The sequence below is a fragment of the Leptodactylus fuscus genome, chromosome 1, assembly GCF_031893055.1.
Source record: "Leptodactylus fuscus isolate aLepFus1 chromosome 1, aLepFus1.hap2, whole genome shotgun sequence".
Lineage (NCBI taxonomy): Eukaryota > Metazoa > Chordata > Amphibia > Anura > Leptodactylidae > Leptodactylus > Leptodactylus fuscus.
The window spans coordinates 123,243,052-123,254,690 of NC_134265.1; the positions used below are offsets into that span (position 1 = coordinate 123,243,052).

An 11,639-nucleotide genomic window follows, 5' to 3' on the forward strand; every position below is an offset into this window, starting at 1 on the left:
GAGGCTCTCCTGATGGGATAAGCCATCAATCTGTGACTTGCTGAGTGGAGAATGTTAAACAATCTGGTCTATATGTTGATACTATTAACCATAAGAATTAAAGGGTTTTTTTTGGATTAAATATTGATGAGCTATCTTTATGACTTTAGTCCATTAGTATCAGGTTGGTGAGGGTCCGATACTCTCAGCCCCCACAGATCAGCTTCATTTGTCACATGACCTGTTTGCAGCTTAATCCTACTAAGTGAATGCAACTGAGCTGCAATGCCAAGCATGGTCGCTATGCAGAGTATGGCTCAGTGCTTGGCAGAGGTGTAACTTGAAGCTCCTGGGTCCCAAAGCAAAATCTGTAATTGGGCCCCTACCTACTTTGTGGCATTTAGAATAGTAGTGCATTTTATATGGCAAAGGAATCCTTAAGGCCCCCACATGGAGTAAACGTGCACTCATTTTGGTGTGTATTTTTACATGTGTAAAAATAGGAGAGGCATTTTTGTTGCGTTTTTTTGGCGTAAACTGTTTTTGATGCTTTTTTTGTCGCATTTTCTGTTATTTTACACGTGTAAATCAATGCACCAGAATACGTGACAAAAAAAGCATAAAAAAAAAGTGTTGCTTTTTTACATGTGTAAAAATACACACCAAAATGAGCACGCGTTTACTCTGTGTGAATGGACCCTAAGGGTACTGCTGCTGAACCCCCTATAGCTATGTGCTGGTGCTTGATATTCAGTGACGAGTTCGCAGTGATTCCCCAAACACTACAGCTGTAGGGACAATCTGTTATTGATGACCTATCATAACTTAAGGTCATCAATATTACAATTCTGGAAAACCTTGTTAAAATAAAATGTTTTTTTTTTTTTTGTTTTTTTTAATAGTATCAGAACCTAGTTGGTGGATTTGCTTTATCCATTACAAATATTGTAACTATACATAAAAACAGTAGTGTTTCCAAAGCAGCAATGGGGCTGATCTATCATTGGTATACATTTTACCATTTTGTGGCTTTTTTAATGGTTGCACCTATATTATCAAGTACATGCACCATTTTTTAGTGATCTGTGGCTAAATGTGCCTTTTGTCAAAATTGATATGTATGGTAGTTTGAGATGGTGCATACGTGTACCCCTAATTTTATTGTATGCAACTTTTTCGGATGCCTTAAAAATGCACCAAAAATCCTTTGTGAACCCCACCCAAGAGAAATGCAACAAAAAAATTCCAAGACAGAAAAAAATGAGTTCAAAAGATAGCCTGTCTATAAAATAGCCTCATAGTATTTTTAGGGTTAAGCAGATGATGCCTGGGAGCAAGTAAGTTTTAGCATGTAACATCATGTCTGCATAGTTGTGTTCCCATCCTTTGCCTCCCTTCTTGCACTGTGGGTCATATAACATATCATCTGATTTTTAATATGCATGTGCTTGTGTCTTGTCTAATCTATGCCTCTATCTGTCACTCCTTTCCTCTTTACAAAACTGTATTCTTCTTCTGATACTCTTTCACATACACTCTATCTTTTGCTCCCCCGCCTCTCAAGAAACCACAGCCTGCGGTCCTGTCCTTCCTTATTTATTAAAGACTCCACACCCTCCGCTATGTTTCCTGTCTTGTTCAGGTACATAGTTTAAAGGCTGCAGCCCTGAAATGCTTTTGGATTAAAAAAGAGCAGATCATCTTCAATATTAAAGTGTATACTGGGCAAGAGAGGATTATTTTACGGTAAGAAGCAAATGAGTCAAAAAATCATATTATCTGTCTATCTATCTATCTATCTATCTATCTATCTATCTATCTATCTATCTATCTATCTATCTATCTATCATCTTTTTGGTCCATGGTTTAATGCGGGTTACTATTGATTGATGGTACATGGCAATGATCAGGTTAATATAGCACATTGATCTGGAATATGGCTGAACTTCCCATATACTCAGTGTTCTACGTTTCCATGTAATTTAGTAGTAGAGCTAATATTAACCATTGTTTGATGCCTTGTTTCGCCTACCGTTGTTTAACGTGTGTATTTAGTATCTAACTGATATTTCTTTAGTTATGCCTATTAAGACCATTGATTGTTTGTTCTATGGCGTTGGATTTTTGTGTATAATCTATGAAGTATTCTTTCGGCTCTAGAGCTCTTAGAGTTGAACCATTTTCGGAAGCTTTAGCGACAGCAGCAATTTCGAAATCAGCAGTAAGAACAAAAGACATCATTTCCTGGATGAGTGCAGGACAAGAGCTACATGTTGTAAGAAGGTTGCTCAAGCACTCGGTTGGCATTGCTCAGATTGCACCCTGTTATGCAGATGTTGCTGCAAATATCAAGTAGTATTATAATGTATTGTGTGCAGATTTGTGGTGATATAAACTCTATGAAGTTTCTGTAAGCACAGTCATAGTGTTGCAACTTTTCAGCGTATTTATCACCAAAGAGTACAGACAGAGTATTTATTACGTCAACATGGAAAGGACATCTAAGCCCCCTGCTTGGAGGATCATGAGGCTGTTAGTGATAGCAGATCCAGATGTAGCAGAGTTATCCTGAACTTCTGCAATTGGTTAAACTGCTGCAGCGTGATATTATATCACAGAAGACAACAAAAAGCAATGAAAAATACATTTCTTTATATCCTTCTTAAGAAGTATATTACCTTTCTTACTCATTGAAATGTACACATTTTTATTGTACACCATGAAGCACATATGTGCTGCATCACCACAAAAGAATTTTCCATATGCCAGACATGCACAGGCTTATGACTTACAATCTGCTGCTAATGATAGTAGGAAACAAACTCTCAGCATTCACATGGCACGTGTTCACATTGCATTCAGTGGTTAGTAGTAGCCTATGTAAAAATACATATGGCAGAAACCAATGGATTGACTGGAATCTGACGTACATATCTAGAAAACCGGCCTCTGATATCACAACTGTCTGACAAAACCACAGGCTCATTGTTCATAACAACCAATCAGCAGTTCGTTTTTTTTTTCCAAAGCAGTATAGGGAAAAAAAAAACTTCAAGTGGCTCTTTCAGGTCCTCGAGCACCTGCGTTTGTATATACTGTTAGAATTCAGTGCACTATTGGCTTTCCCGATCTGTGCCCTGGGTGAAGAGCTATCGGCGCCATTACTGTAGCTCTTCACTGTCAGAAGGGCGTTTCTGACAGTCTGTGAGGAACACCCAGCCTGACAGTAGAGTCCATTGTGCTTTACTGTCAGAGGGGGCGTTCCTCATCACCACCCATCGCTGGGCGTTTCTGCAGTTTTTTTCCCCACAGCATTTATTGGCTGCAGCTCTCTACAAAGGGCCTTAGCCTAATACTGATGCTATGGGCCTCCTGTCCTCAAGTTTCCTTATGGCTGGATTCACATCAGCAATGGGTGTCCATTTTTCACTTGAGAAATGTGGAGAGAAAAGTCCTGCAAGTTTCTGTTTTACCAGTCCTCAAGCTGACCTGAAAAAAAGAAACCCAAGCGCAAGTGTGAACCGAGCTTAAAGGGGTTCTCTGGGATAAAATAAAAATTAAACCCTAAACTAAGCCTTCTCCCTCCGTCTCTTCTAATTTACTTAGTTTAAAAAAATATTTATAATTACCTAGATCTCCACCCCAGGCACACTTTCTGATAATCCAGTGACGTTCCGTTTCCCCATTTCCGGAAATGGCATGTCATCAATACTCCCGACCTCCCCAACCCCATCATACTTACCTCTCTTTGGTCTTCTGGGCACAAAGTGTCACTTCCTTCATTTCTTCTGGCACATGCACAATAGAGCCAGTGATACTAACTGTATTGCGCAATCACTGGCAGAAGTGAAGAGCTGAAAGATCTTGCCTACCACACATGTGCAAGATACACACAGAAGAAGAAACTAATCTCTAGGACACAGAAGACAGGTAAGTATGATGGGATGGGGCTGAGTTAGTTACTTAAATAGGTAGGTAGGGCTAGTAGTTCACAGGCTAGCTAGGGAAATGGAGGGGGTCTGAGAGAGGGAGGGGGACGGAGTGAGAGGGGGATCTGAGGCTAAGACAGCAGGAAGCTATAAATGTAAACAAATGCAGAAGATACTAGAAGCTCCTAGAGAAACTCTGAAATCACTCGAAACACTGCTAAAGATGTTTTGGTGCACTTATTAACCCATTAATAGCACTAACAGACGTTTTTTATAAAAAGTTTTTTTTTTTGCCCAGAAAACCCCTATAAGCCTGTTACATTTGACTTCCTCCAAAATCTTTTAAACTTATCCTTGACTTCCATGTTTCAGATCATTTATAAAACATGTTATGTGTCATGCTTTCAGTTTAACTCTTTAACAACGAGACTGACCAGGCCTATTTGTCAAGTAGTGACCAAAATAATTCGGGTTTTTTTGTGTTATTTTTTTTTACCATTCTCAAACTAAGAGCCATAATTTTAAATTTTTTCTGTTGATGTAGCCGTATAGCAGGTATGTAGGTTTTTGCATGATGTTTCTCGGCTGATACGCTTAGTATAACTTGCAGCAGAAAACTGGTGATACCTGAAATCTAGATTTCAATTCTGGAGCCGGCACTTTTTAATCATTCTGGCACATCTTACCAGAACCAGAGCATGCTGTGATTTGAATAAAATATTAGAAAAGCAAATACACCAAGAAATTTAGAGCAACTCAAAAAAACCTCACAAAGGGGCACATTTATCAATACTGTCTATCTTTGCACTGTCTTAAACTACAAATCCCAGTTAGGGACATTTATGAATCTGTTATACAGACCTTCATAAATATGGAATGTTTCTAAGAAGCTCCAAAATTCTGTCTCACCATGAGACAAATATTTGGTGCAAGACACAATGGCATAACATAAGCAGACACAAATCATCTCTCACTTATTGAGACAAATATGTGGCACACAACAGGAATTTTTGGCGCACAGGGTAAATTGTGGTAAATTCATTACACCATTTTAAACTTGGTCTTCTTTGCAGAGGAAACCTGCGCCATAGTCGTTCTTTTCTGTTCCATAAATGTGTTGTAAAGTGGGATACTTCTATACCACGCCCATTCTGTTCTGAACCACGCCCATTCTGTTCTGAACCACGCCCGTTCTGTTGTTATTATTATTATTTATTTATATAGCACCACTAATTCCATGGTGCTTTGCATTTGGGGGTTACATACAGTACAAAAAATATACAGGTAGATATAATACTAACAATAACCGACTGGCACAGTGGGGTAGATGGCCCTGCCCGCGAGGGCTTACAATCTATGAGGGAGGGGGATAGAGACAGAAGGTAAGGGGAGAGACTATACAGATGGCAGTGCAGTGATAGTGTTATTGTAGGTTGTAGGCCTTCCTGAATAGGTGAGTCTTAAGGGCCTTCTTGAAGCCTGTGATTGTGGGGATCAGTCTTATGTGTCGTGGTAAGGAGCTCCAGAGTATGGGGGATGCACGGGAGAAATCTTGGAGACGTTTGTGTGAGGAGCGGATGAGAGCAGAGTGGAGTAGGAGGTCATTGGAGGATCTGAGGTTACGTGTGGGCAGGTAGTGGGAGATAGTTCAGAGATATATGTAGGGGACAGGTTGTGGATAGCTTTGTATGTTAGCGTTAGTAGATTGAACTCAATTTTGTTCTGAATCACGCCCGTTCTGTTCTGAACCACTCCCATTCTGCACAGGAAACTTGCGCCATAGTCGTTCATTTCTGTTTCATAAATGTGTCGTAAAGTGGGATACTTCTAAACCACGCCCGTTCTGTTCTGAACCACACCTGTTCTGTTCTGAATCACGCCCATGCTGGTGCACATTTTTCAAAAGTGTCTAGCCTGTCGTTTTTTGTTTTTTTTTTGGTGCACATTGTTCATAAATATGTTTTGAATGCTGCGCACTATGAATTTTGGTGCAAATGTAGAGAGAAAAGTGTCAGACTTGGATTGATAAATGTGCCCCAATGTATGTAGAAATTTACCTAAATTATTATTGACTACAACATTGGAATGCAGTGTTTTTGGCAAAAAATAAAAAAAACAAACTTAAAGAAAGCCGAAAACTGAGCACCACAGCAAAGAAAAATTGTGTCAGTAGTTTGAGGACTCGTTTTTTGTGGAAAGAGTTGAATTTTTCAGTGTTACCATTTTGTGGCCCGTATAACTTTTTTATTAACTTTAGCAATACCTCCATTGTTGTTCCTCCTTGTTTACCATACCTTAGAATTAACTTTTTAACTTCATCCTCTTGTTGATATGAATGACATATGATGACATCACATTCATGTGTTGTTCTTCATAAGATCTTCCACAAGTAGAAATGTTGAGCTGTGAGTATCCTATTGTTGGGTTGACAAGGGGTTCTGTTTATTTCTGCACTGTGGATCCTATGGTAAATATATTCAGAGGAAACAATGAGGTTATTTTTATAGAGAGGGTACAGTGGGGACTTTTCTGAATCAGGAGGTACTGTGGGGGCATTTTTTTTTTAAATCAGGGGGCACAGGGACATTTTTCATAATCAGGATGCACTGTAGGGGCTTATTTAAATCAGGGGCATAGTTAGGATGTTTTTAAATCGTGGGGCACAATGGGGGCATTTTTGTACCGAGGTTGGATAAAGTACCACTGTATATTTTTGTTATGAGCTTGGTTCTGTGGATATAATATCTCACCTATTTTTCTTGTAATAGATGGGGGAGGCATCAAAAGCAAATTCCACGCAGGGCACCATCTAGCTTAAGGTCAGCCCTGTTTGCACAATAAAAATAGTTTATATTCATGAAGTTCTGCATTTTCTGCAAGGAGACTGGAATAAGCCACCGTGTGAAACATCTAACCCATTTTTTTTAAAAAAAATCAAAGGCATGTTGAAATTCTTATGTTTATGGGCATCTTAAGAGTAAACCATGTTCTTTATTGGGCCTTGTAGACCTAATGAGTTTGTATCACCAGATATCATTGTTTTTAATAATATATGCTAGCATACACTTACAGTATTCACTGAGTTTGTTGAGTAATCCAAATGCTTTGTGGTTTTTCTGACTATGCTCAATAGGGAACAGACTGTATTGCATTAGTCTGTGTTTCATTTATTGCTTATGGACTACAAATGTCCATAAATGGATTTATGCAGGAAACTCAGGGCAGAAACAGGAATCATAAATTTACTTCTAGTCTTTATTTTTACTGTTATTAATATTATTATATTGAGATTATTTCCGGTTATCAATTCCTGCTTAATTAACTCATTAATAATATAATTTTATGCATAGTACAATCTAACGCAAGGTAATTCAGTAGGCTATGGTAAATATATACTTAAAGTGGTATTTTTATGTCTAGGATTATATTTAACCCCTTAGTGACCAGCCTACAGTTTTTGTGGTTTCTTGTCATCACATACCAAGCCTTATAGCTTTTTTATCCATTGCCTTTTATAAATTTTGCACCATTCACTGTGCGGATTAAATAACCTAATACATTTATTCCATGGGTTAAATTTATTCTAAATGTATATAGGTTATTTTTTAGTTATTACCACTCTTGAAAAGTAATAACAATTTTAGCTTAAATTTGAACAATTTTAACTTTCCAAGACCCATAATTTATTTTTATTTTTTTTCATCTAATTATGCGAGAGCTTATTTTTTAAGTGAAGACCTGACATTTTTATTAATGCCATTTTGGGGAATATATAACTGTACTATTTTTTTTTTTTTTTTTTATTATTTAAACATTTTAGGTTGGTGGTTAATGAATTAATGTGTGATTTTATTGTGTGTTGTTTTTTTATTATTATTTTTTTTTTTTTAAAAAAAAATAACATCTTTTTTTGTTCCCATAGGGGACTTTAACTTGCTATCTTTTAACAGCTTTTATAATGCAATGCTCCCTCCCTTCAAAACCCCTTAGATGCTATAGTTGCTATTTACCTTGCCATTAAAGGAGTTAAACCGACTAAGCATCTTTCGATACCTACCACTTGTCCTAAAAAGTACTGTCATTAGTTGGATAACAATTTTCCTGCTGACAGGCTCCCTTTAAACAGGGAGACAGCTAGGCTGCAGACAACAGGCACTCACGTAGTGAATTCATGGGTGCACAGTGTGCAACCATGGCTTCTTTTGATATTATCACTGTCATCTCATCTAACGACAAGGCAGTTTTTAAGGAGGAGCAGGGCTGCATACCAGGAGCAAGAGTAGCCTGGCAATAAAGGATTCAGCAGCAAAGTGCAAGACTGGAGGTATAGGGGAAACCTAGCAGTCCATGCATACTGTTTTAATTGTATTGTTGCACCAAATGTCTTGCAATAAAAACTGTCCGCAAGGTTGAGTAGATAAGGTGAATCAGTCAGCAAGCGGCAGCCAAATGGGCCCCACAGGATCACGGGGACCCAACACATACCCTGGTTTACTGAGTGCTGATTCTGGTCCTGCTGTACAATGCAATGTCATTGAAACCATCACTTGTGTTTGTTGCACAATTGTTTTGACATCACTAACATTACAAAATCTATCTTACAGGTAGAATGTCTTTTCCATCAACAACACTTCTGTTGAGTTTGTGGTTGTCCTCTGCCATTGCTTACAAACTTCCTCTTCTGGATGTATCTCTTCTTACTCATGATGATAAAGCCATTCAGAAACCTAATAATTCTCCATTTGGCATTAACTATAAGTGGGAATGGCAATCGCAGGCTAGAATGGATGAAGGAAACCTCAAGCTAGCACGTCTGAGAAGAGAAGCTTTGGATAAAAAGACCAATAAAGGAGATGTCAAGCAAGAGGAAAAATTTGTACCAAAAGTTAAGCCAACAGAACCATCCAAAAAAAATGTCAAGCAAGAGGAAAAATTTGTACCAAAAGTTAAACCAACAGAACCACCATCGCAAAAAAATGATAAGCCAGAGGAAAAAATTCCACCAAAAGTTAAACCAACAGAACCACCATCCAAAAAAAATGTCAAGGAAGAGGAAAAATTTGTACCAAAAGTTAAACCAACAGAACCACCATCCAAAAAAAATGTCAAGGAAGAGGAAAAATTTGTACCAAAAGTTAAACCAACAGAACCACCATCCAAAAAAAATGATAAGCCAGAGGAAAAAATTCCACCAAAAGTTAAACCAACAGAACCACCATCCAAAAAAAATGTCAAGCAAGAGGAAAAAATTCTACCAAAAGTTAAACCGACAGAACCCCTAGAGGAAGAGTTTACTGATACCACCCAATATATTCTGGAGACATTTACTGTTGCACTTACAAAAGCCAAAAGCATGCCTCTTTTGAATGATGAAACAACTCCATTAGTTGATCCAGAGAAGACAACAATGGGAACTGGCGAGAACCTTGATGAAGATGAAACCACCACTTTCACTTATTTAGAACAAACATCAATGAAAGCTAAACAGGACCATGACAAAGATGAAACCACACATGCAGACAAATCGATTACACAGTCAGGAACTTTGATCAATGAGTTTACATCAATACCTACCACATCTGAAAAGTTATCTGTTTTACCAAGCAAAACATATAATAACCAAGTTCATACTACAAATAGTCAAGACACAAGTAGCAAAAAGACTAGCACCAATGAGATACTGATAGAGGATATCACAGCTACCTCATCGATGAAACCACCAGAGACCTCCCCAACCTCAAAACCAGATATATTGCATGATCTTACAACTGGACATGAGGTCACCACTGTAAGGTTATCTTCTTCCTCTTCAAAGCCTGCAGCAGTAACACATATCACAACACCTTTAGAAGAAAAAATCCACGCACAGTCTATAATGAAACAGTGCATGCTTACGATTTTAATTCTTGCTATTGTATGCACCATCTTTATTATTTCAACCATAGCCCTTGCTGCCAAACTTTCAACTATGAAACAAAAAAACAAGCTACGGCACCCAATCACTTACACAGAAATGAGATGTATTTCTTCTCTCCTGCCAGATGGTGACCAGCAGAACAAACCACCACCTAAAAGATTGAAGACTTTTACTTCCACCATGGAGGAGAGTGATGGTGATAACACCACTCTCCATAGCTTCCTTCCTGAACATTAAGATAACACAGCGATTGGAAGGCATGGTTCTATCCATCTACTAAGGACACCAATAGTAGATTAGTACCATCGAAGAGACGCTGCATGTTAGAACTGGGGTAGTTTACTATTTCTATTTATAAAAGGCTAGAACAGACATTAGTGATGTGTTAATGCGTCTTCTCAGAATGGACTGAATGAGTCGTCCAGGAATTAACTGATCAGTGTGTTATAGTTTCTTGTGTAAAGACCAGAAAGGGAATCTGTTATTTGCGCCCAAATGCCAAGCTAAGGAAGTACCTAGTCTTGATTTACATGTATGTAAGGAGGAGATCTCCCTGAATAGTCCAGGTAATGACTTCCTGAGAATGGAGGGTGCATGGAAGATGGCTCTGGCTCCAAATGTTTTAAGCTGGATCTTGGTTATGGAAAATGTATCCATGCCTTCTGATCTGAGGGGGCAGCAAGGAGTGTAGGACTTCAATAATTCTTTCATGTAGTTTGGGGCTAAGTAGTGTTAAGCAAATTTTAGGTAAAAAAATATGCAAATCTATTCTCCTGGATGGAATTAGGAGAACAGAGTGCACTCTGTACACCACCCTATAGAGGGCAGCATCCTTAACATCATGAACAACTCAGTTATAAAGTCTTTTAATCATGATGTGGATTTAATTGCCAAATCAGTATTTCTGTCCCAAAAGGAACAGATTCCCAGCTATGGACAGCGCTGTTTCGGCTTATTGGGCCATCCTCAGCACAGCGTAGGAATACTGATTTGGCAGAGTGAGAGATTATAGACCAGGGTCAGGGGACACTCGTCCACATCAGGGAGAGTGTGTGCCTACATAGGCAGTACGGAGACTTACAAGTCATTCTTGCTCCGCTAGGGATTATGGGTAAAAAATATGCAAATCTATTCTCCTGGATGGAATTACTTTCTTAGTAGTGACAGTCTTTTATCTTGATCGGTTGCAATGGACACGACCACTAATGCAGAAACTTTCTATGGTCTGGGACTTGTCAGGAACTCAGCCATGATTTTCTTATTGTAGCAGGGTTATCAGGCAGGGACACTACATGTATCAGAAGATATCCCGGCCACAATAAGGAAATCATAGCTAGTTTTCTGATCTTAGGAAGTTTCTGCATTGTTGGTCGTATCCATTGGTCGCATCCAACCGATCAAGATAACAAACTGTCACCACTAAGAAAGTTAGAGAAAATCTTTAAAACTCTGCAGTATTTTTAATTACTTATATTTGCAAAAATGTTTAACTTTTAATTATCTACAAATTTTAAAATAATTATGTAGATGAGAATACCCCTTTAAGTTATGATCCATTTATTGGCAGCCAATGCGGTAAGCAGAGGGTTGATGTTATGGGAACATGTTGCGGCTGTAACTAACCTACAATAGTTGCAGTATTTTGCATTCCTTCATCTGGGAGGGTTACATAAAAGGCATTAAAATAGCCCTGCTGTGAAGTTATGAAGGCATGTAGGGTACCAGTGGGAATACATCTACTGATGGAATAAGGTGTTTCATTCATGAAAAGCTCTTCAGGGAAAAAGAGGTGTTATATGCACAAGTTGCCATGT

The 11,639-nt window shown here is 38.4% G+C and overlaps 1 protein-coding gene across 1 annotated transcript; it reads left to right on the top strand.

Moving 5' to 3' along the window:
* The first annotated feature begins 1,627 nt into the window (after window positions 1-1,627).
* On the top strand, window positions 1,628-10,495 carry SELPLG (selectin P ligand). Its single transcript, XM_075262880.1, has 2 exons — window positions 1,628-1,725; window positions 8,513-10,495. Exon 2 carries the CDS (start codon window positions 8,518-8,520, stop codon window positions 10,060-10,062), a length of 1,545 nt encoding a protein of 514 aa, XP_075118981.1. The 5' UTR covers window positions 1,628-1,725; window positions 8,513-8,517; the 3' UTR covers window positions 10,063-10,495.
* The last annotated feature ends 1,144 nt before the right edge of the window (window positions 10,496-11,639 follow it).

Coding starts and splice junctions, on each gene's coding strand:
- SELPLG (XM_075262880.1), top strand. CDS start 8,518: ATGTCTTTTCCATCAACAACACTTCTGTTGAGTTTGTGGTTGTCCTCT.